Raw genomic sequence first — 26,104 nt, forward strand, 5'->3', positions numbered from 1 at the left:
AGGCCTTCCCTCGCTGCTGCCGCTCTCTTTTCCGCTCGCCCCGGCGCGGCGCTTCCGGCTCTAAAGCGGCACAGCCCGGGCTCCAGCTCCCGCCGCTGCTCGGAGCCCGGCTCCAGATGTGGCGCCCTCGCCTCCTTCATTTGCATATTGTGCAGCTGCGCGATGCCCCCCCCCTCCCTTCGCGGGGCGGGAGATAGCTAGAGGCCTGCCCTGCTAGGCGAGGACAAAGAGCCGGTGAGTGCCTGAGACGGGGGGTGGGGGGGGAGTGCTGGGTCAGGGTGCTCCCTCCCTCAGCTGATTGCTCCAGGGCACTGGAACTAGGGGTGCTGGCTCCCGCTCCCCTGGCTTGAAGTGGTTTCCATCATATCCAGGGTTTACAGTTTGGTTCAATGGAACTCAGCATCTCCAGGATACAAATTGTTCCAGCGCCCTGGCTCCAGCTGTTTTCCACAGCTGTATTTCCTATCCCTTAGCTGTGGGTACCCTCCTCCCCACTGTTTTCTCTGGGCTGTTATGCTTTGGGCCAGTGGTTCTCAACCTATTTGCTATTGTGGGCTGCATCCAATGCTGCCTGTATGGACCTGAGGATGTCAAATGGGCTGCAGCTGTGTGCTGATTGGGCCGCAGGTTAAGAACCGCTGCTTTGGTCTAATCTGATTTGATGGGTTCAGCGTGAGTGCTGGGTGCTGGGGGTGGCCTGGAATACACTGGATCAGACTAGAGTGGTCCCCAAACTGGGGGAGGAACATCTGGGATGTGTGGCGGGGTCTGGGCCAGCTCCCATGGGGGATGGGGAGGGAGTGCTATCCAGTCCCGCTCTGCCCCCAGCTCTGCTCTGGCCCCAGGCCCCCACTCCCAGCCTCAGCTCAAGCCCCCACTCCTGGTCCCTGCTCCCAGCCACAGCCCCGCTCCTGGCCACAGCCCCAAGCCCCACTCCCAGCCACGGCCCCTGGGCACAGCTTGGCCTCCGCTCCTGGCCATTGCTCCGCCCATGGCCCAGGGGTTTAGGGCGGAAGCACGGACACGTTCCATTACTGGTAAGGGGGAGTACGAGAGGAAAAGTTTGGGCAGCACTGGACTAGATGGTCTGGTCTTCCAAGGGATCTGGCCTTAAACTCTGTGACTTTTGAGAGGAGAGTTGAGTGCTACCTGGACTAGAGGAATTGAGGGTTAGGATGCATCTGTCCGAGGCCTGCATCCCATGCATTCGATCCACAGCTCTCTGAACTGCAGATCACAAAACATCAGCCAGCCAGTGACCAGGTACTGGATCAGACCTGTGGGACTGGGAGTCAGTTCTCCGTAGCCTCTATAATGAGCCTGCCAACATGGGGGCCAGTTAGTGCCAATTTTGACATGGCCACGTGACCAAGTACCGGGCTGAGACCAGTCTATTTCACAGAGCCATTAAATAAATGTCACTTTGCACTATTATCTGCCACTAATATGGCACCATGGTTAGGCATGGTAGATGCTTTGTAGATAGATATGACCTTGAGCAGTGCCGTCCTTAGGCATACACAGCATATGCAGCTGCGTTGGGCACCATGAAATTTGGGGCACCAAATTGCCCCATTTTTCAGGGTGCCCTAAGCAGCTGCATGCTGCATACGTGGCAGCCCTGGCGACCAGCCCTATCCCTCGGCCGGCCCTCCCCTTCAAGGGGCAGGGCTGTCCCTAGGGGCGTGTAGGGCCCCAGACAACTCCCTCCGCCCTGCCTCTTACCCTTTCCCCCTCCTCCGCCTTCGGCCCGCCCCCATTCCACCTCTTCCCCCAGCAACCCCGCACTCACCGGCAGCGGCGGGAAGCGGAGCAACCTGGCCCCAGCCTGCTCTACTCCTCCAGCTCCCATCCACAGCGCTCCGCTTCCTGTCGCCGGTGAGTGCGGGGAAAAGATCATCCCACTGCACACACCAGCAGCAGGAGGCAGAGAGACGCAGCCCCAGCCCGCTCCGCTTCCCTTGCCCCGGCCCCAGCCATGTCGCTCGGGTTGGGGAAAGGACCGCCCCCAGCTCTCACCGGCAGCGGAAAGCAGAGCGCTACGGCTGGGAGCTGGAAGAGTGGAGCGGGCTGGGGCTGAGCTACTCCGCTTCCTGCCACTGCTGGTGAGCGGGGGATCCCTTCCCCCGAGCCTCCTCCCTCGAGCGACACAGCTGGGCCGTCGCGAGGGAAGCACAGCGGGCTGCTCCCGGCCCCCTGCTAATCCCCTGGGCCACTCTGTGCCTGTGGGGCCCCCAAAAGTGGTCCCCCACAACTCCTGCCTCCCAGACTCTGTGGGTGGGGGGGAGGCTGCGGGGGAGCTGCGTCGGGCACCCAAATGTCTAGGGACAGCCCTGACCTTGAGGTCCCCATATTTGTATATTAGGATAGGTGTGAAAGAATGGTATAATGGAGATCTGACACATGGTCAAATAAATATCAGCTCATCAGCTAGTGAGTGACTACTTGCTGTAATATACATTTGTGCTGTATTGCCCCCCAGAGCTGGCGCTAGGTGTAAGCAGACTAAACAATTGCTTAGGGCCCTGAGCAGGTCAAGGGCCCCCATATTAATTATTAGTATATGTTGGGAGGGGGGGACCTCAAAATACTCCTGCCTAGGGGCCCCAATGGGCTAGCATTGGCACTGCTGCCCCCTACTGGATATAATATGTCTGTTTCCTATACCAGGTAAGGTCCTGAGCCTACAAATTGCTGAGCCTACTTCTGAGTCCCCCTCTCATAATCATTGGGAAACTCACGGAGTGTGGGAAGCAGGCACGTCCATGGCCACAGCACTGGATTGCAGTCTCCTTGGCGAGTGCCTGGCCTTTTACTGAGTGAGTGCTGGAATGCATGGCAGCAGGTGTGGCATGACCCCATGCCAGTGTGGGGAGATGGGATTACGGAGAGGAAAACCAGTGGCCTGGAATGAGAGGCTAAATGAAAGTCTAAGGACCAATACTTGGATCAACTAGTAATTTGTGTCACTGCTTGGAGGAGTAGGTGGCATTTTGCCCTAAAGCTGATGGGAAGGAGGTAACTGTGGTTGAATACAAAGGGCACCTCTCAGGGGGGGAAAAAAAAAACAGCACCTAATGGGATTCTCCCTTTTATCACCTCTCACTTTGGCCTGTTTCTTGTCTTGCATCTTTAGAAAGCCTTTGATTTGCGATGAAGGAGGAGGAAGCTCGGCAGCGGAGGAAGGAGGGCAGGGCGAAAAATGGAGAGCGATCCAGGCACAAAGCAAAGAGCAAGGGTAAACACAAAGACAGCAGACTTGGCAGCCAGGAAGCAGAGGATGTGCCTTTGGTCTCACAGCAGAAGCAGCCAGCCGAGGGGAAAGGGCTCATGGCAAAGCGGCAGGACGAATCGGCCATTGCAATTGGCCTGCAGGTGCTCCTGCCATACCTGTTAGCAGGGCTTGGCATGGTCTTGGCTGGGATGGTTTTGGACTATGTTCAGGTAAGGGTGAAAAGCTCTTCTGTATGAGTGTGTGTGGTGTGCTGTTACCAGGTGTCAGAGGTCCTGCCTTTTCTCCCTTCTTGGATATGCACAAGTGAAAGGGTTACAGCAGGTTGGGTGAATATGGGAGAGAAGGTCTCCCTTCATTTTGGATGTTCATTTCCTTCCCCACCCCCAAATTTAAACCAGCATTACACAGCTACTTCTGCAGAGTGCTCTGGCTATCTCTAGGCAAGGCCTGTCGAATGTCTTCTCCTGCACCTCCCATGGAGACTAAAAGCATCACTATGATGCTTCCAAGCCCCAGAGTTCCCTAGTGCTCTTCTTAGTGCCAAATGCAACCTGCTGAGCACCAAGTTGCTCTCCATGTTTGTTTCTAAGGCTTTCTAATGAATGATTTGGGTCGCTTTCCAACCTGTGTAACGTTTTCTGTGATAGGCACTACTTAAAGTCTAAGTTCTGATTAGACTAAGAACTGATTGTAGGCCATTTACATTTAGAGTTACAGTTCATGTCCGTAGAACAATCAAGAGATCACAATGTGTTGTTACTAGTGGGTAATGCTTTTTCAGCTTTGCATTCCTATTTTTCCTCCCTGTGTATTTGACTAGCAAGCTATCAGGTCAGCGTGCCCCTTCGTTATCTGATATGGTGACACTGAAAGCCCCGTGCTGGTATTGACAACTTTCAAAAAGTTGGAGTTATTTCCCTTCAGCCCCTCGATTACTCTTGTGGCGTAAGGAGATCAACTAGGACCCATTGAAGCGAAGGACATTGCCTCTTAAGACTGGCACAGTATCCTTAATTCACCAGTTGATACCAGATACTGCAGCACACATTATCCACTCTTATAAGAACCCTCCTAGAACAGAAGATGCTATGTGTCAGTAGGGCAGAGGGCCTCTTAATTTAGTGTCCTTCCTGATCCTGGTTTTGTCTCCCCCTTAATGGAGTTTTAACATATAGAAGGTTTGGTTTGGTTTTTAATTTTTAATCTCTCTCTATTTTGATTGTTTTCCTTTTTTATTAATAACTGATGTTTAATATAAATTACCTTTTATCTAATGTTCACACAACTGCTTTACAAATCATGTATACAGTGGCAGATGAAGTGTTTCCTGAAAAGCGGTCACTTCTGGGAAAGCACGTGCCAGTTGTTAAACAGTTGCACAGCAACGTCACTCTGTCGTTGAGAACAGGAAGTGAAATGACTCCCCCATCCAACAGAAATTACAAACAGTTCCATGTGAATAAGAATACATAGTACCCTTCCCTCTCATGCTGAGTTCCAAACCAGTCAGGGAAGAAATCAGCACAGTCTTTGTGGAAAGACAAGTGCTCCAGCTGCTAGCACTTGGCCTGATCAATGTGCACAGCCCAAGTGAATGTATGGCTCTTTCCATTCCCCCCCACCCCCGCACGGATGGACTCACTGATGCTTGGACTCTTCCTCCCTTTTCTGCCTCCTCACCAGCCTAACCTATCCCAAACCACCTGTTGCTGCTGCTTCTGCTGAATGAATAGGAACTCAGCATTTCCCTGGTGCTCCTTTCTGGCCTCCTCCCCTGTTCACTCATGGTCTGCCTGCTCCCAGCCCACCTTGACGTAAACGCTCCCCTCTCCTTTTTGTCGCTGTTCAAATAGAGGGAGAGAGATAAATACATTAAAAAATGAAAATGAAATAATTTGCCCCAAACTGGCAGTGAACTAGCAGTATCTGTACTGTTCTTATTCCTGGACCCCACTGGTGCTTAACAGCCCTGCCCTCCAGTGATTTGAATTTGGAGGACAGGAAGGTGGCCAGCCACAATGGTATACACAACACGGTTGGGGACAGCTTGTGCTACCACATTCTGCAGCAAGGATAAATCACATCTAAACAAAATGTGTTTAAAATCTTGTTTTTTGGCATTTTGTGTCTTTCCCTGTGCTCCTCTTAGTGCTTCTGATTTTCTTTTTGAAAGTTATTCATTAGAGGCTCCGGTCAGGGGTAAGAGCCCCACTGTACTAGGTGCTGTCTAGGCATGTAACCAGAACTGGTTCCTGCCCCAAAGAACTTAGTGTAAACAAAATATTACCTTGTGGGACAGTTTGTGCTGAAAGGGGTGAGGCTCTGGATATGACTCTCTATCAGAGGTTCCTTAAGTGTACAATAAAAAAAGCCAGTGTGCAAACATGGGCCGCCTAAGTTAACTATGTTTTCTGCCTGTCGATTTGCCAGTTGAATGCTTTTTATTGTGCTTGCTTAGAAATGGAGCGTGACAGAGAGTGATAAACTCATTCACCCCAGTTTGCCGAAGCTTTAATATAGGACATACTAGCTATTATGTCACTTTATGGCACCTGGATCTTTCAAACAATCTGATACTTTCCTTATACTAATGCTTTTGCCTTTGAACGAGCAATTCACAATGTACAGTGACTTTTTAGGACTGTGTATATTGATTATCTGCATACATGCATACAAATCCCTGAAATCCTGAGGTTGCTGTCTAGGACCAGCCCTGCATTCGTTACTTAGTTGACCTCAGACTTCTGCGTGGAACCAGAGCTTCATCCTATTACCTTGAAGTTGTTGGTAGGAAGAAGCAGACTGGGTCATAAAACCCATTTTGTAGGCATTGGAGAGAGCTTCTCTGTTCAGTCCCCCTGTTCCTGTCCCTTTGAGCTCTCCTCCAGCAGGGAGGTTTGAAATGACCTCCCTTCTTTGATTCCTGACAACCACCATGTGCTGCTATTGATGGAGTCTCAAATCCTGCTGGCTTTGAGAATACTGCCTCCCTGCATTGCTCCTGGTGCATCATCTCTGGGAACAGCAAAGGACTGAGTCAGGAATCTGGAGCCAGGGCTCTTGCTTTGTGGCCTGTAACACTTACCTGGAGATCCTTGTGCAGCCAAACCCTATAGACTTGATAATTGTGTGTGTGTTTGTGAATTTAGGGCTGGGGAAGGTATTCACACTCCCAGCCAGTGTGTTTAGTGCTGGGGACAAATATTAGTTAAGATTACATGGCCCATGTGTCCTTAAATCTCCTTGCTGAGAATGCCTGTTCAGAGGCCAGCTAGTGCCAAATATAGTAATGAGGGTTTTTCAATGTTGATCTTGAATGCTAGGAACTGGACTGAGACAAGCAGACTCTTTGTACTGGCCACCAAACAGCCAGCAATTTCTGTCACTACTGACTGGCTGGATTTAAATCAGCAACTGATCAATGAAAGGCTCACTATCCAATTTCCAATACCTCAGGCCGTCCAAACCCCCTTTCATTACAAATACCTTATATAGAACCTTTTGCCTCCAACACCCTAACATGCCATCCGAATTATTACAAAGAAGGATGAGTATAAAGTGAAGATTTAAAAAAAAAACAGACTTTTTTAATTGAAATCAGATTATTTAAATTAAATACAACTTTATTTAAAAAAATTAAAATTAATTTTGAAATTTAAATATTATAATCTATTAAAATCATTTAAATACAAAAAATTACATTCAATAGTACATATTTGGTGCCAACTTTGAAAGAAAGAAAGCCACTGAATTGGTGGCAGCCACTGGCTAAGCACCTGAGAGCAGAGTTGTTATGTGTTAAGCCAGCTTTTGACTGCAGAGAGAATATTTTCTTCATTTCAGTTTATTCAGCTAGTTCAGTTCAGTGACTAGTTCATTCAAAATTAAGAAGCCAATTGGGAGTTGAAAAAGCAGGAAAGCTTGTTATTTTCTCTTCCAATTTACAAATAGAAACTAGGTGTGAGAGGATGAGATCTACTAGTTCCAAAATCTTGAAGGACACAGTGATCAGAAATAATTGGTTCAATTCACTAACAGATAATACTTCCTTCATTTAATAAACAGGTTAGTTTTAAATGCAAAATATGTTTTGATACACTTTTTGGTATGCTTTTTTTTTGTCTTGTGTTTCCAGCACATTTATTTAATTAAAGCAAGCAAAATGCAGTTTTTTAGCATTTTAATTGAATTTACATTTCCATCCAAATAGGACTTGACACAAATAACAAGTAAAAAAGTTAATCACGAGATAGTGAATAAGAAATGAATCATTTGCCATTTTCTAAAATTATAAAAATGAAGAATCTGAATAATTGTACGTTAAGCTATATAATGTATATAGCTATAGTATATCCTCCTGGTTAGTAGAAAGAAGCACCAAATTTAGAGTAAAGGCTATATTTAGTTGCAAATCAACATGGTTTAATAGTTATCAACCAGTGAGAATCAACTTTTCTTCAGGAAAATAACTAAAAAGTACAAATTCAAAACATGATTAAAATTGATGATTTAAACCAAGGCTTCCTGTCTGCTGATTTAAATTAATCCATCCTGTCACAGAGGAGCCCTGACAAAACACCTTCCAAGTTCCATTAACACCCCCACCCCCAAGTTTGGATAAGTTTGGATCTGGATTTGAGCTTTACAATTTAGGCACATCTCTACAAGAATGATACAAATTTACTAGCATAAATGGGCGTAACCACACCGAAGTCAATGGGCGTATGCCAGTGACTTTGGCCATGTATCTTTAAGCAGGAAGCACTGAGATACTGAGATGAAGCCACCTCTGGGGTGGAACGCAAAAGCTATTCAGCAGCATGCAGGAATAAGCTTTAGGACAGGAAGTGGAGATATACCTATCTCAGAACTGGAAGGGACCCCAAAAGGCCATCAAGTCGAGCCCCCTGCCTTCACTAGCAGGACCAGGATTTTTGCCCCAGATCCCTAAATGGCCCCCTCCAGGATTGAGCTCACAACCCTAGGTTGAGCAGGCCAATGCTCAAACCACTGAGCTATCCCTCCCCTATATGAAAGAGCATATATTAGCTATTGGAAACTTTTCCCTTCTTTCCCCATGGACTAGTAAGATTATAGAGCTACCTTAAATAAGCTCCTGCTGTGACTTTTATCTTGGTCTTTTAAAGGTAGCTGAAAGTTGACGTGATGACAGCAGATAAGGGTATTCGTCTTCGAAGCTCATTGGTTGGTTCTGTGGAATTTTTTTAAGTCAATCATTCAGAGATACAGCTGACATAAGCTGATTATTCCTTCCTGAGCTCGTACACCACAGACGAGACTGGAGAGGGGGGAGCAAAAAGGGGGTCAGGCGAGGCAAACGTTCTCTCACAGCCAGTATAGCTTTGCTGCCTTTCCCGATGGGAGCTGGGTAATAGCTGGGGTTGTAACAGGCGTGGACTCCTGCTCTCGGCGACCTTGAGGGAAACCAAATGAAAACCTGGATATTAATTGCCCCACCCTTTGGCCTTGGAACGGTGAGAAAAGTTCAATGCCCCACATGGTGGGGCTACTTCAGCTCCAGCTTATATATTAAACCATTGTATCAAAGGCAAGCCATGTTCTGCGAAGAAATGTAACCTGAGGAGAAAGGACACCTGTGCCTCTGAGAACACTGAGGGATTCCTGCATGGCCTGTCACTCTTTGCTCAGGGACTCTTATGCCATAGCCTGAGGAGCAGGTCTTTCTGGTTTTCGCTGAGCTGGGGGAAGCTGGAGCAGGGGTGGGATCATCAGTATTTATCCACAAACATCTCAGCAATCTTCCTTTCTTCTCTTTTTTAAATTCTTCTGGATGTAACATGGAGAAAGAGCTTCCATGAGGCTCCTTGCAGTCTGAGCTCAACCAAGTCAAGCTGATTTGGGAAGATAAGTTTGCTGTGGCTCTCTGGAAGGGAGGAGGAGAAGAGGAAACTAAAGGACTGTGGCTTCGTTGCTAGGTTGGGGAGCAGTGTCTTCAAACTGTGGAGCAAGTAGCTGGGCATGCGATGTGTGTGAGCTCCTGGCTTTTTTTCGTGCTCTGCCTGTTGAATATGGGTTAACGGCCTTTGACCATGGTGGTCACCCAGCTACAACTGGAGCTGTGCTTCCATGGGAAGAAACTGAGAGGTTTCACCTGCAAGCTGACCAGGTCGGCTAATGGATTTCTCCCAGAGACGTCCTTCTCCATTGCCTCCCAGATCTTCGTGCCATTCCTCTTGGCTGGTTTGGGCATGGTGGCTGCTGGCCTGTTGATGGATCTTGTTCAAGTACGTATGTGTGATCAGGCAGCTTAGTAACAAGGGGCTGATTTGCCTGGGTGACCTTGCATATGCATTTGTAATTTGTGTGTCTAGTAAGCATGATTAGCCTGGGCAGCACCCGATGGCAAAGAGCATCCTCTTTGTGTCAATATGTAGGAATGGTTCTTCTTAAGTCAGAGTGTTTGGCTTTGTATTTAGGCATGGGCGGCTGGACAGACAGTACCCTAGGTACAGTAGAGGAAGAGTTCCTCCCATTCTGTGTCTAGCCACACATTTTGGGGCAACTTGTATGAAACTGCACCAGGCCACAGTACTGGGATCAAACAAATGCTACAGCATATTCATCTATTGTACGATATTCATTCTGTCCCCCAGAAAGTTCCAGGTCAGAGCTGTGGTTAAGATGTTCACATTTTGAAGCAAGTTTATCATTTCAGTTCTTGGATACTAGAGGTTATTTTCATTGATTATTCTTTAATCTTGAAGGCACTCAGCTATTCTGGGATGGGCACAGAATAAGAAATAACCAGACTAGAATCTAAACATTTCTGGGCCAGATTCTGATCTCATTTTCTTGGGTGTAAATTCATCGTAACTCCCTTTGACTTCAGTGGAGTTATGCTGGATTTACACTACTGTGCCCGAGATCAGAATCTGGCCTGTCTAGCTTTCCTTTGTCCTGGTGGCACAAATAGAAACTCAAAATTTGATCTTGTTTGGGTACCTTATGCGGGTGGATTTGCAAATCAAAATGTTGGCACAACTTCCACTGCTTTCAGACTGTGTCCCACTGTTATCTACGGTGCTCAAAAGCAAGCTGGAATTCATAGGATTCTCTGGCACTTGTACCCCAGCAGGAGCCAAGTATGGGCATTGCTTTATTTTGGGGGTGGGGTGGGGTCTTGCCCTGTCACTTGACCAAGGAAAATAATGGTGCAAAGAATGAATTGATTCAAGAGAATATGATGTGAGGAGCAGCAAAGAAAGAATGGCTAACTGCTGCTGTACTATGCCTAACAACCCACCTGTGCTCTGCTCCAAGGCACAGACCTACCTTTTAGTCTTACAGGAGCTCCTCTCCTTAGCCATCTCCCCTGTGCTATATAATAACACTTAGCACTTACTTATCTGTTGCCTTATCTCTCAGAGCAGGATACAGACATTAAAATATACTAATCCTCACCAAGCCCTTGTCAAGTAGGTAAATTGTAGGCTTCGTCTACACTAGAAAATGAAGTCAGTTTAACTACATTGGTCAGGGGTGCGAAAAATCCACACCCCTGAGCGATGCACTTAAGCCGACCTAAGTCCCTATGTAAGCACTAGGGAAAATTCTTCTGTCGACCTACCTACCACCTCTCAAGGAGGGAGATTATGTACACCGACAGGATGGCTTCTCCTGTCAGCGTAGGGAGTACAGAAGTGTTGTAGCAGCTCAGCTGTAGTATTTTAAGTGTAAACGTTCCCTTAATGTAGACTGCATCCTCTGGATTTGTTGGAAAGCAGGGCCATGTTCGAGAACATTGTTGTACCTTTGTATCTGTCTAGGTAGAAAATATATGACGCATACTTGACGCACACATTCCAACATATTGTATATGTGTTATAAATACCAGACTCTGTATTTAATATATACTTAATTTATTTACACATTAGAGTTTTGGAAACTTGCACAGGATGGTGCCATGCATTAAGCAAAATAATGGGGGAAAGTTTCTAAGTTAATAGGAAAAGGAACCATTGGACAGTGGAATTGACTCCCAGAGGAGGTGGTTAAGGCATCATTGCTGCTAAGAATCAAAAATAGCTTAGAGGAGACCGTTTCTGCAATAGATTGCAGAATTTCTGACCCGAAGCGTTCAGAAATCATGAGTTGGATCTTAAAACATCATGAGATGACTTAAACATCATGAGATTTCAAAAAATAATATGTTCAGGGTGCTTTTTATTTGCGTTCTGGTCTTTGAGCCAGCAAGATTCATGTTTTCTAGCTTTTCTCCATAACCATGAGGACTAGAAATTTACTTCCTTTTTAAACAGGCTGAGATTTTGATGTATTCATGTGACCCCAAGAGCTGTGGTCTTAAGGAAAATATCACAAGACTTGCCATGAAATTGTGAGAGTTGGTAACATTGAGATTCACGGACCCCAGCGGCCCTTTCTAGCTCTCATAACTCTGACACTGTGCCCCGCCCTTTAGCAGGAGATGGTCTGACCCTCAGAAATCTGTTTTAAAGGATTTCCAGTTACTGCAACAAAGTGCTTTCCAGCATCCCCTTATGTACCCTTGTCTGTGTGTGTTCACATCTCTCGAACAAGCACCATCTCAATAATGGAAGTGGATGGTGTGTAATGAGTGTACATGGGTTTACTTACACTGCTCTTGTTTTGCCAAAGAGCAGCGGAGTGGCTCTGTGCAGGAAACTGGGACTGGCTATATATAATTTTCAGGGCCCTACCTTGCTATAAAGGGATACGCAGAGGCACGTGCCTCCTTCTCAGTTCCTACTGCCAAAAGATTGAGAGGTGAGTTGCCACTCCACTCGGTGGATTATAACTCTGCATGGAACCCCCAAAAGCACAGGGCCGCAAGCAGTTGCTTAACAGGGTACATTCACACAGCAAGTGGTGGCTTGTGGCAGCGAGTCTCAGAGCTGCGTCTAGTGTTACAGGGCTAAAAACAGCTGTGTACACGTTGCAGTTCAGGTTCTGAAGCCTACCCCGTCCCTTGGCTTCGAAGCCCGTGCCTGACTGTGTACACAGTTACTTTCAGTGCCGTAGCATGTACCCAAGTCTGTAGACCCGGACTCTGAGACTCGCTGTTGCGGGCTGCCACTTGCTGTGTAGACGTAGCCAGAGAGTCTTGCCACTGATTTCAATGGAGTCACTTCCAATATTTTGCAAGCTGTGAATGAGCGAGGGGAAGAAGGAAGGCAGGTGGAAAGTAAATGCCTCTATATTGTGCCTGCAAGTGCGTTCCGATTTACTTGGCTTCCTATAGCAGCCATGAGGATGGGAACTGCACTAAGCGATGCTTTCTATTTTTGGCTGCTCTTCAAGATAACTCCTTTATTCCACTTTGCAAGCTTAGCCAGGGAGAGAGGCCACACTGTTTCTTCTGAGCATCAGCTGATCCATGGTGATAACAGGTTGGGAGAGGAAGTTGCCAGATGCACTCCATGGGTCTTTTGAGATTATAGAAAAGCAGATACAGTCAAATGAACAGCTCCCAAATCAGAGGCTAATACACCAGCAAAAAACAAGAGTAAAAGCAACTGCTTTTTTAACTGCATCCCATTTGCTTTACCAGGTTACCAGCTAAGTAATAGCAGCGGAACAGAGGAATTAAAACGTGTAGGCAAGGGAGAAACGAACTGTTCTCCGCTCGAATTTGAAATCGACTGTAGAGTCAATGAGACCTGTTCTGTACTCTGTCACCCCATTGTACGTTTCCTGGAATTGTGCACCTGCCTATTTCAGGGCTGACGTTGGCACAGTGGTGGGTTCTGAATGTTAAATGATACCACATCTGAGATATATGCAAATTAATCTATTTGTACTTTAATTTAAACAGATAGAATTTGTATTGAGGGCCAAATCTTCAGCTGTGCTTGACACAACCAGAGGGGCTGGGAAGGTGGCGGTAAGTCAGCTTTATGGATCCCCAATGAGTAGCCGCAAGGCTGCTCTAAGATGCCCTGACTGGTAGCAGCCCCCCAGAGTCTGTTCCTCCCTCTGGGGATAACCAGAATGGCTTAGTGCTCTAGTCATGCCCATGATGTGCTCCCTGCACTGCAGGTGGAGTATGGCTTAGAACTGCTCTGGCTAGACACCTCCACCTATCCCACAGGAATTCGCAGCCAACTTGTTGAACCGGCTTTCAGACAGCTTTGCACTGCTAGAGAAGCACAAACCTTGTAGACCACGGGTCGGTACCTGGCCCACTATGTTCCATTAATGTGAGGAATCAAGTTTGATCCAGGAGGATTACATTTCAAGCATGAAAATTCAGGAATAAAGCTTCTCTTTCATCTTCAGTGAGATGCTGTCCAGATTATGGCCATATGCATGAAGTATTCTTCATCTTTTGTTGCTAGTAGCACGTGAGATTGTTAGCACTGACAGGGATTTTTATAAAATTATTTGCTTTACGCAATGTATTATGTTTAACTTTTTCTGCTTGGATTAGTTTGGACAGTAAAAGAGGGAGGTCAGTTTTATTTTGGGTTTCTCATGAGTTTCGCTTCCTAGTTTTGCGACATTAGTGTAGGCACTACTGCAGTACAAATAATAATAATTAATACTGCCCTTGGATTCCTGGCATGTTACCAATGAGACTCTCTAATGGGGGAAAAACGAAGTGACCTGAATATTGTTTTTCTTTTTTACTTTTTTTCATTTGTAATTAATTGTCCATGGACTCACAAAGTAATTCATATAAAAGATACAATATGTAAAGCGAAGCATTGCCAGTCATACAAGGCACTCCATTAACTTAGCCTACTGTGGTTTGAAGCCTGCAAGATCCATACAGGAATCTGAAGAATACAATAGAAACTCAAGAACATATTGGTATGACAAAACCATGCTCCTTAAAGTTGGCCTGCAAAAGAATTTAAACTCTTGTGTTTCTGTCCTTTTTTGGCTTCCTTTTTATGTATAAAACCTGCAAGCTTGGGGGAGGTGGGGTGGTGGGAGGTAAAGTTATGCCTGTTTTTTTACAGTAAGAAGATCAAGTCTGGTCTTTCCTGTTTTTTCTGGAAGACTCACTGGAAGGATCAAATGTGTACTAGAGAGAAGCTTGCTTAGCCCTTAATTAAAGAGGTGGAGGGGTGTTTGAATCTTTAACAAAGATCTCTCCCCCCCCCCCAAATGTTTTTCAACTGTTTGAGTTAGGTGTTGACAAAATCAAATAAAAGTTAAAGACTTTCAGGTAGTATGACTAGTACGCCTTCCCCTCTCACGTTATCTCTTAACATCTTGTAGCTTATTTTTCCAGGTCGTCACTGCAGAAGAATCAGAAGCGATGTTTTGCCCACCACTTCCTCACTTGTGGGTGTTTATTAAATTAGGTCTATTTGTGGCCTGATTTTCAAAGGTGCTGAACGCCTGCAGCTCCCAGAGTCTTCAGCTGGACTAATGTCTGCTGAGATGCCGGCCACTGACCTCTGTACGATGGTGTCAGTGGGAGATACATCCACTTACACCAGGACTGAATTTGATCCTTGTATTCCTAACTGGCTGTATTGGGCAACAATGCAATTGAAAGCGACGTCAGGAGGAACTTTGATAGTCCACCTCACAGTTTATCCCAGAATCAGATTTCCCACAATAATTGACAAGGGGTCTTGCTGCAGATCTTGGATCAGTTTCAGAATAGCTCTGCAGACTTCAGAAACTTCTGATAAGTCTTTCTGGTGTGTCATTTCTCTCTGATAGGATCTCCTCTAGGTACAGCATGACTCTGTTAACCTCCTGAACATACAGTAGTTCAGTGCATGGCCAGACATTATCTTTGAAGGTACCATGCAGTATATTCAAATAAGTCTCACAGTATTTCTGCAGTAGTCATTGAAGCCATAGTAGAATCTCAGAGTTATGAACACCTCGGGAATGGAGGTTGTTCGGAACTCTGAACAAAACAAAACGCTCTGGGTGTTCTTTTTAAAGTTTACAACTGCATATTGACTTAGTTCAGCTTTGAAACTTTACTATGCAGAAGAAAAATACTGCTTTCCCTTTTATTTTTTTAGTACTTTACGTTTAACAGAGTACTGTATCTGCTTCTTTTTCTTTCTTTCTTTCTGTTGGTCTCTGCTACTGCCTGATTGCATACGTCTGGTTACAAATGCAGTGTGTGGTTGACTGGTCAGTTCGAAACTCTGGTGTTCGTAACTCAGAGATTCTACTGTACTTGAGATTTCAGATCATATAAAACATCACAGTTTGAAACATCAGCTTCATGTAACTCAACGCTAAGGCAATCATCGGAATATGGGGATTGCCATACTGGATTAGACCTGCAGTCCATCCTGTTCAGTATCCAGAAACCCAAAGTGGGAAGATGCTTCCAGGAAGGTCTCATCCTAATTCCTAATAGATAGAGATTGTCTTAAGCCCTAAGGCACAAGTATTTTTTATATCCTGTTCAAAATCTCTTTGTTTTGACTGTTGTGACTCTGAATGATAATAGGTACTACATAAATATGAGATATTATTAATGACTATCTGCCCAAGAGATCAGAGAACACTTTGTAAACTCAAAAATTGTTTCACCCACCATCAAATTACAGCTGCCTCTGGGGTTGGAGCATGCCAGTTGTTCACCGTGCATGCCCTATGTTTTAGGACAGGAAGTGAGGGGTGGGAAGGGAACCCATATCCGGTCAAAACAAGGAGTAGGCAGAATGGTATTAGATGAGGTTGACGTTCTTCATGTTGCCTTCCTTCTTAGCACTGGGATGTGTTTCGGACAATTACAGAAGTTTTTATCCTGGTTCCTGCCCTGGTTGGCTTGAAGGGTAACCTTGAAATGACCCTGGCATCCAGACTCTCTACGGCTGTAAGTGTAAAGCTTGGGGAGTAAGGGGGGGTGGGGTTGAGCAGGAAGGAATCCTTTGACCAATAGGGGTGTGTGTGTGTGTGTGTGTGTGTGTGTGTGTGTGTGTGTGTGTGTGTGACCAAGAAAGAGAGTGAAACAAAGACCCCATCCTCTTCTCTGTGTGTGTGAAACAGAGACCCCTTTCCTGCTAAGCTGAAACAAGGTGTTTCAGGCAGGGGGGAGTGTTAAATAAGGTTCATGCCCTGATTCTGCAGCTGGTTGGCTCTTAAAGGATGATTCATCCATATGTGTCCAGTTGCCAGTGTTGGAGGGTGTTGCAAAAATTGAGAGAGACAAAAGAGAATATTGGCTGTACGCAAAGTGTCTACAGTGGTGAGCTGCTCTACTGAGATGTCCCTCACTATGGCCGCTGACTGTTATGGATACCGAAACCTTTCTTCCCATCCCTGGCAGTGAGCTGTCCCAGCAGACCAGCGTGTGGATGTTCCTAAGTCCCCCCAAGACTTCTTGGGACCTTCAGTAGCTTCTGCAACTCATGGCATGATCTAGCCCCTCTGGCAGCAGCGTGACCTGTCCTTTAGGAGTCCTTTTGTTGCTTTGGGGTATGACCCTACTGCAGGTCTGCCCCTGAGACAGGCCAGGCCACAAAACGGTTTGTAAGGAATAAATAGTAACAAATGGCCCAGCTGTGCTCCGTGCGCGAGGTGACAGGTTTTCTCTGCTGAGTCTGACGTGGGTTGGACTGGAATCTGAGTAGCCTGACAATGGAAGAGACTATTTGGCATCTATAGCCTGTTCCTTCCACGAGTCTTAGTCTGAAGGGTGTTTTTTTTTCCCCTTGTGGGAAGAAGGCTGTGGGTTGTTGTTTTTATTGTGTCATTTCTCTTCAGTTTGCACAGCACAATCACCCCAGTGGTTCCCATCAGCAGCACCAGTAGAGATGGTCCCAGATGGTTATGGGCTCTGTCAAAGGCCACAGTCAGCCTCCCGTATCTGGAAGAAGTGGCTAAACCATGTGGCTTTTCTGAGCGTATTCCTGTCCCTTGGCAGCCCTGAGCGCCTGATGCTGTACATCAGCGTTTTAAAGGCAGGCGCCTGAGCTGCGAGCCTGGAATTAGCACACTCGTCTGTAGCGCCTGCAGCGCTTGCACGGGGATGTTGGCACTAGGTGGGCGCACACGCATGGGATCGGCTCATGCAGACACGGTGCACGCAGCTCAGGTACCTGCCTTTGAAAGTCTGGTCCAGCGTGTCTGCTGATATCCTACCCCCCCCGCAAGAGACAAGAGCTGAACTCTGCTGCCCTTCAGAGGCTAGGGCAGGGGGCTTCTCCTTAATGAGAAAGGGGGAAGTGAGGAAGACTGGGGACACTGGCTAGCATCTGTCATCATGCTGACTTTAGCTTGCTCTCTCCTAGAGGGTCCAAGTGAAACCCTCTTGCTGCCAGTGCAAGCAGCAGGCCTTTCACTTTCTCACTTGATTTCCAGGCTAACACTGGACAGATGGATGATACCCAGGAACAGTGGAAAATGGCCACCTGCAATTTAGCCCTGATTCAGGTAAGCAGCTCCATCTGGAGCTGGAAAAGGCTCCTTTCTTTACCTAAACTGCCCTCTCAGGCTGTTCAGTCTCGGGAATTTGTACTGGGGTGGAGTGTGGAGCTCGCGTCTCCTGCCAGCTGTGTCAGAAATGTATTGTTAGTGGCACAGACTCCGTCTCTATGAAAAACCTATTGATTCTAGGAGTGATGTGTTAAAAGCCAGCAGTTAACCTAGAGGTTGTATGTGGTGGATCAGGGGATGTGCTTCTGTGCTGGTGGCATTTGTACTATACTATGCCTCTGCAACCCTTCCTCGTCTCCTCTCACAGCGATCAGTGGCACTTCTGCAGATGGGGATTCCACAGCTGATGGGTAAATGCCTTCTGTTGTATTGACATCTGGACTTTTCAGGCCTCTGTAAGGGTTTTAAATACTTGGTTGGGATTTCTGAACCTGCATCCCATGGAGCCTTTACAGGAGGGCCCCTAAATAGCGTAACAAATCTGGGGTCACCTATCCCTTCATAATTATGCTGCCTACCCAAAACTTCATTGCAACAGCAAGGACAGAACTCAGAGCCTGCTGCTTCAGAAGCACAGGCCCTTTTTACTTAATCTAAAGGAGAATCTCCATTAACAATATAAGGCATATGACACACCGTGGATCCTGTAGAGGGCAATGGAACACATACACTCTAGCCAGCTCATTATGTTCTATAGAGAGTGTTCTGATGGAATTGGGATTTTCTCTTAGAGGAAATCAGCTGGAGTTTGGCTTTCAGGGGTGCAGTTTCCTGAATGTGGGGTAGAATTATCCCCATGTCTTATTAGTGCCATGCTGGTGGTGATGAAGGGGATCACAGTCTCCTGTGTATGTGTTCAGGGTCACTGACCCCACAGGGAACACTGCCTACCAGCTGATTTTTGCCCAACAGGTACAGGCCACTGTAGTGGGGCTGCTGGCTGCCATAGCTGCTGTCATCCTGGGAGCGATCTCAAAGGGGCACGTGGAGCTGAATCAGGCCGCAGTGCTCTGTGCGAGCAGCGTGACAACAGCATTCATAGCTGCACTGTCCCTAGGTGAGTCTCGTTAACCCCACCACACCCGGTAACTTGAGCCAGTGAGAAACTGCCCTTTCCATGCACACCTGCTCTCCATGAACTGTTTGCTCCTTTCCCATCTGGGACAATGTTCCGTAGCTGATGTGAAACGATTTTGGGGTCTTGGTGGAAGTTCCAGTGGACAGGTAGCCACATCCCCAAAACATTACTGGATTATTGAAATCACCACCACAAACTGACACCTAGGGTGGCCAAGGACTGAATGCACTGTAGAGAGAGCGCTCCCCTAGCACCGCTAGTTAGGGGACGAGGCATGCTGGTGTGATACGGGGGAGCTTGCCCTGCTTCATCCACGATGTACCTGTGCTGTGAAGAGAAGACTTCAGTCTCCAGGGAAAGTCCAAAAACCTCCTCATCAGCCTCCTCCTGGCACTGGCCAAGGCGGTGCCATCCGTCAGTCCAAGAGAAGGACGTTGGATGCGACTTTGGGGCCTTTTTTGGGTTCCTCATTCATGCACACATCTGCGCAGAATTCTCAAGGGTGGTGTCTACTGACTCCTTGAATGCCTTCTTGGAGCGGTGGGTGTTGTCTGTGTTCCTCCTCTCCATGTCCCTTTAAATCCCTTGTTTTGTGCCTGTGTCCTGCACCCCCGTCCCTGTTTGTTCATTTTTGTCCCCCATGATCTGTTGATTTCTGGGTTCTGTGGCCTCTGCCGCACCCAAAGGGTGGCCATTCATTTGCTCTGCCCCCCAGTGCCAGTCCTCAAACATCTAGCACCATCCATCCACTATAAACTCACACACACATTTGTTTTAAAGAAAGAAAAGAAATTCATTGTGTTCCCAGTGCTTTGAAAGTTCAGACACTCTTCCCCCACTGGGATTCTCTTCAGACCAGTTAGGGCTGGGGCTCACTCCCGCTGCAGGGCAGCATCAAGGGGTGCTCTATGTTAAAAGCACCATCCTTCAGAGGAGCCCCTTCCTGTCTCTCCTTGTTGGCCAATCCATATATCATTTTGAAGGCCCCAGGGAAGATCTTTGAGCAGGTCCAAAGCCTGGTGTTCCATCCAACCAGTAATGCAGATCACTGATTGACACATAAAAGTGGCCATCCAAAAGCTCTGGTGCTCCATCTTGCAGTAAGATAGCCTGTAACACTTGGAGCTGAGTGTGAGTGCAGAGTGGGTATTGTAATCACCTTGCTGCCAGGACGTGTGGTAAAGTTGGTACCACACCGTGCAAAATGCCCTGGGTTATCTGACGTATAAAGGGTACTGTACGTCTACGCACGCTGCTCTTTTACAGCATCTCTCACGCACACACTTCTTTCTAGGAGCATGCCGATCTAGGGAAATATGGTATGCTTTTGACAAGGGATGGGGAGTGGCTGTCAGAGCTGTCCCTTTCCTCATGGAAGGTCATGGGTAGATTAGTATGATCGAGTGTTTAAAGCCTGGAGCTGGGAGTCAGCACTCTTGAGTTCTATTCCTGGCTGCGTCTCTGACTCACTTTTTGAACTTGGACAAATCACTTCACTTCTCTATCTGTGAGATGAAGATAATCAGAGCTGAGTTCTTGGCAGGCCGTTCCACAATGATGTCATTGTAAGGAGGATCTGGTTAAAGGGAAGAGTAGGAATCTGCCACAAGAGGGCAGCATGACATCCTTATTAGTGACTGAGTGGGCAGCAATGTGTTGTGTATCTAGGGTTACCAACCCTCCAGGATTGTCCTGGAGACTCCAGGAATTAAAGATTAATCTTTAATTAAAGATTATGTCATGTGACAAAACTGCCAGGAATACGTCCAACTAAAATTGGCAACCCTATGCAGCAGCCCTGCACACATGGAGTCTTCTAAGAAGAGGACAAGTCAGAGACTACAGATGTACCCAGGCCAGAGTCCAAGAACAACAGAGGTGCTTGTACTGAGGAGCACTAGACAAGTTCTCAGAAGTTTATAAAAACCTCACAGCTTTTATTAACCTCTGTTTCCCCAAAGATCTGACTGGATGTAAAAAGGAAGGATTTTGCTGACACACCTTCAGCTAATGTTAGGGTCTTTCCTAGCCACGGTGACAAGTCGCTGTTGTGTGGACATGTGCGCGTAAGGAAACAGGTCGTGTTTGTACGTCGAAGGGGAGCCAGGTGATTTGTGTCACGGGGAGAAGGCGTAGTGGGTGGGTGTGTGCTTTTTGGGGGAGCATTGTGTGTGCGTGTTAGAGGGGAGGGCTAGCGCGTGCATGTGTGTGAGCTGTTGTCTTGGGGGGGGGGGGGGTTCGGAAGAGTGGAGTATGTTCCAGGCATGCATGAAGACTCAGCACTCGCAGGCCTTTGTGAGGAGACACACGTTTCTGAGCCAGAGTGTTCTTCTTTCCTGGCCTGTGTCCCCAACACCATGCCATCAGCGGTTAGCATCATGCCTGGGGTGGGGGCAGAGGACAGAATGCCATGGGAAGCTCTAAGGACATTTGATCTGGGCTTGTTTTGGAGGCTGGAGATCAGCCACTGCCCTAAACAGTCACAGAACACGAGTCAGGCTGGTAAATGTGTCTGTCAGGTGACTTGCCCACGGACAAGAGTTTTGTCTGATCTCTGCCAAGGTCTCGTTTTCTCAAGTAAAGTGAAATGAACTATTGTTGCTGCTGTGACTCTCCAAAGCGTTTTGCTGCACTCTGTTCCGGTTTGGGCTGCTGGAGCAGGGCGCTCTCTTGTTCTCACAGTCTGACGCTCACCTGGCCTTTGGTGTTTAGTCTTGGTCTCACCAGCTTATATTAATAAGCCAAAATTCCACCCTTGCTAACCAGCCGGAGACTGTGCCCCAGATCCTGAACTGCAGCTGAATTTTGCTTAGCACACCTCAGGACGGGGGAGTGTACGTGGCTAGGCGCTGCTTTTATACCCCCTTGATCTTGAAGCTGCCCAGCTTCCGGGCCCATTGTAAATTAGAGCAGCCCAGAGAGCTGTGGTCCCCAAGCGGCTGTTCTGGCAGCCAGGGGTCGCTGGGGGAAATGGATGCCCAGCCAAGATACTTACGTTGGGGACAGGGAGCTGGCTTATGACCTGCAGTGGCAGCCCCATGCCACTTGGGGTTTCAAAAGCAAGTAAAAAAAAATCTGAATAATACAGAATACTGTTCTGGAAAATGCCTTTGTGCTGTGGAATCTAGATGTGACCCCAGAGAACGGCACCACTCTAGTCCCCTGCTTCTGCTGCCTGGTCTTGAGTACCTACTGTGTGCATATCTATGAATGTGCTTTGTTCCCGGTCCCACTTCAAGCCAGTAGAGATTATCGGACAGGGATGAAAGCATCTGCATTTGGGCCATTCAGTGGCATCTGCACTGAGCTGTGGTGTTTGCTTTGCTGTGTATGGGCCCGTGGAAGAGCCGTGTTCTTCAGTATAGTGAGAACACTGGGCCCATTTCCTGAGTGCGACCAAACTCCACTTGGTGCAACATCTAAGTATGGGCAAAAGCAACTTTAAGCCACCATGGGCCATCCCGGAACTAGGGCAGCTCTTGGCACAATGTGGAGCAGTGGTGCCAACACCACAAACAGCATCATCCTCTGAGTCTGAACCCCTGGTCTGTGTCTCCCCTAGGTCTGGTGATGATCGGCGTAATCATTGGTGCGAGGAAGGTGGGGATAAATCCAGACAACATCGCCACTCCCATAGCAGCGAGCCTTGGAGATTTGATAACCCTTTCTCTGCTAGCAGGAATCAGCAGCACCCTCTTTAAATACATAGGTAAGGTACATAGCAGAGGCCTTGTGGCTCAGCTGTTGGGGAAGCCTCCTGATAGGGAGAGCTGTTCAGTTGTGGAAGGGAAGTATCTACATTCCTGGGAATGTTAAAGCTAGACTGGACACAGCATTACAAGAGGAAGTGGTCTCGTAGGCTGTGGAGGTAGAGATGGAAAAGTCTTTGTGGGTAAGTCCTATGACTGTCCAGTTTATTGTAAGGGTTTTGGGACCATTCAGTGGATAATGTGGTTAGAGCAGAAGACCGGGATTCTGTCACTAACTCATTGCAACACTGGTCAAGTCACTTATGCTTTCTTTGCCTTTGCACCCCCACGTGTAAATGGGAATAATAATGCTCCCCACCTCATAAAACTATTGTGAGACTTAGCTGATGTCTCAGATCCTGTGGGAGCACAAAGCATTATCATCATCTTGGAATGGGGGAGAGAATATATTCTCCTAAGAGACCCGCTCTAGGCCGGTGCTGTGACTGCTGTGTTAACCATACCCTGGGGGTATGTCTACACAGCAGCTAGACACCCATGGCTGATCCATGCCTGCCAACTCGGGCTCGGGCTGCGTGGCTGTTTCACTGCTGTATAGACGTCTGGGCTCAGACTTGCCCAGGCTCTAGGACCCTGCAAGGTGGGAGGGAGTCTATACAGCAATGAAACAGCCCCACAGCCCAATCTTTGCAAGCCTGAGTCGGCTGGCCCGGGCCAGCCCCAGGTTTTTCTTTGCTGTGTAGACATAATCCTAGAGGTGACAAATTGGCTGAAAACCTTGGCACCTGAACTGCTTCTCCTACATGAGCCTGGAAAATGCACAATACATTTTTGGAGAAGGGGATAAATGTGATTTATGCTTTAATTGATGTTGGAAAATTACTAAGCAAAGTACCATGGGCCTGACCTAGAAAGAGAAAATGTTCAGGGTTGGGTTGTTTTAAAAAAATAAAAAGTTTATAACAACTAAACCCAAAGTTTCACTGAAAACTGAGAGCAGAAATGGTGAGTGAGACAGCTGTTTCCTATTACAATAATTTATTCCACATGCCTACAAATAGGGGAACAATTGAATCCATATCCCAGAGAGAGAGAGAGAGGTTGGGGGAGGTCCAATAGTCATTTCGTTCTAGTTCTCCTATACTTCAGAAATGTATTTATTCAGTGTGCAGTTTCCCAAGATGCCGTGGCATCTGCCTACACAAAACGGGCTTGGCCTTCAGCATCTCCATCTCCAGTAATATCTCTCAGGGACTGCATTATGGTATATGTTATCACCTTATTCCATAGTATACAAATACAGTAATGAGCAGCTGTGAATTTAGGAGACTATCATTGCAGCCAAGTAGTCTGGCTGGAAATTCTGGTGGAGTTTTATTCAGCAGTGCTCTGGCAGGTGATTGGTTACATTGCGTCAGTCACTAGTGTGACATCACCCAATTGGTGGGTTTTCATAATTCCCAGTTTTCCAAAGTCTTCTGTATTTCAATGGAGGTGAGAGGGAAGTGGGACAGGGCGTGTGACCCTGCCCTGATCACAGAGAAATATATTCCCTTAAGGATACTGATGAATCCTAGAAGGCCCAGAATGTTACATGCCTTTGAAAGTTACATTTTCCCCCTGAGGTATAATGCTCTCGTTCCAGTAGAGCATTTTATAATCTTTTAAAATCAACATGTCTCCTTCCAGTTCTAAATACTTCGGGGCTGATTAGACTACCCTTCCTCGCACTGAGTAGTATTTCACTCAACAAATAATAATCAGTGGACTGCTTGCTGAGTAAGATACTACTCCTAGGAAGGGTGACAGAACTGGTTCCAAAGGCCTGACACAAAGATTCTAAAGGGAATCATTACAGTGGGCGTTGGATCGTATGTTATAGATGTGAACATTCTGTATGTGTGGGGTTTAAAAATAAGCTAATCGCCAAATGCCCAAAAGAGCAAGGGGATATTTAGCATCTGACTCGGTTGGATGTCCCATCGTGCGTCTTTGCTTCCTGTCCTGGCTAGCTTGAGGGGGTGCTGTGCGCTGTTAAACAGCTGCCATTTGCACCCCAGAAGAGGCTGCATTTCAACGGTGGGTGACGTGCACTATGATAAGTACCTCCCTGTGTAAAAAAGCTTTCATAATGATAAGATATTACTCTTATCGAAAGTTAATGCTGCTGTCTTACATTTCTAACCTAAGGCCCTGACAATATCTTTGGAAAAATGCACATATCAAGCTTACTTTATATATCAGAATACCTGCAAAAACTGTGTTGCAGCAGGCCCCGCTTTGGACTTAATACAGAGAGCAGATGGAGAGCCCTGTAGACAAATTATTAGCATATCAAAAGGCCTGGCACAAGCCCCGTTGCTTGAAGGTGTTTCTGGTGCTGAGTCATGTTTGTTTTCTTGTAGGGCAGCATTTTTTAAGTACCATTCTCTTCTGAAGGTCGTTTCAAGGTTATGCTGCTGCCAAAGGGAAATGTGGCTAATAGAAATGAACGTAAACCAGCAAGTAAAAATCCTGCCCCTCAGCTGTCTGATGTATGGAGCATCAGAAAACAGCAGTTGTCCAACTAGTCTACTGCCCTGGCATCAACAATAGCCAGTGCTAGATGGTTCAGAGGAAGAGGTGAGATGCCCCCTCAGATCTATCTATAGCATAAGTTGCCCATAGGAAAAGTTGCTTCTTAGTCCCAGCGAGTTAGTGGTTGACTTATCCCTGAAATAAAAGGGTTTATATCCCATATACATTTCTATCCAATCTAATGAAACGGCGTGGACATCCTGATTCATTAGCTACCTAACTTGATTTGAATCCTCCTAATCTCTTGGCCTCAGTACTGTCCTGTGCTGTTGAGTTTCACAGGTGAATTATGGACTGGGGGGAAAACATGGAGACTTCAGTCCCAAGCACTGCTTCCTTTCTTTCAGTCAGTCAGAATGTAATGGTGGTGTCCTGTCAGATTTTACAATCTTATGGAGTTGGAGACATGTAAATCGCATTTAATTTTGAATTTCTTTTCCATGCCAGATGTGAAATACCTTTCGCCTCTGATCTGCGCTGTGTTTGTTATCATGATTCCTCTTTGGGTTGCTATTGCCAAGCAAAGTCCGTCTATTGCTGAAGTCCTGAAGTCTGGATGGCAGCCGGTGATTGTTGCAATGAGCATCAGCAGGTAAACCAAGGAACCACCCTTCCCACTCTCCACCCTGTGAAGATCTCTCTTTCTCTTTCAGGGATAACAGTCAACCTAATCCGAGGTCCAGGACAGTGTCTCCCCCCAAAAAATTCTGCCTGTCTGAGATTCCAGTGATAATTTATAGTCACATGGTTTTAAATTCTCTGGTCTCAAGACCTGTCATTGTTAGAGACACTTTGATGGACCAACGTCTTCCATAAAACATACACATCTGCTGCATAGTCAAATGCAACCTGTATAACTGTCATGATTATCGGTATTGTGGTAGCATTTAGGAATGCCAGTCGTGGCTCAGAACCCCATTGTGCTAGGTGCTGTACTAACACAGAACAGAAAGGACAGTTAGTCCTTGTCTCAGTCTCTGTATTCTGCACCTGGACAGATGATAGGTAATAAGCTTTCATTTTGTGTCATTTTTAACAGCATTGGTGGGCTGATCTTGGATAAAACTGTAACTGACCCGAACTTTGAAGGCATGGCGGTTTTTACACCCGTGATTAATG

The 26,104-nt window shown here is 46.8% G+C and overlaps 1 protein-coding gene across 3 annotated transcripts; it reads left to right on the forward strand.

Annotated features, from left to right (window-relative positions):
* Window positions 1-30: 30 nt before the first annotated feature.
* Window positions 31-26,104, forward strand: SLC41A3 (solute carrier family 41 member 3; the record flags this gene model as incomplete). Of its 3 annotated transcripts, XM_034776720.1 has the most annotated exon segments (9): window positions 31-234; window positions 2,671-2,819; window positions 3,137-3,444; window positions 15,951-16,058; window positions 17,546-17,617; window positions 18,533-18,677; window positions 22,261-22,407; window positions 25,433-25,577; window positions 26,025-26,104. In XM_034776720.1, coding segments are annotated over 7 exon segments (988 nt in total), but the record flags the coding sequence as incomplete, so codon positions are not given.

The sequence above is a fragment of the Trachemys scripta genome, chromosome 7 (genome assembly GCF_013100865.1).
Source record: "Trachemys scripta elegans isolate TJP31775 chromosome 7, CAS_Tse_1.0, whole genome shotgun sequence".
Classification (NCBI taxonomy): Eukaryota; Metazoa; Chordata; order Testudines; family Emydidae; genus Trachemys; species Trachemys scripta.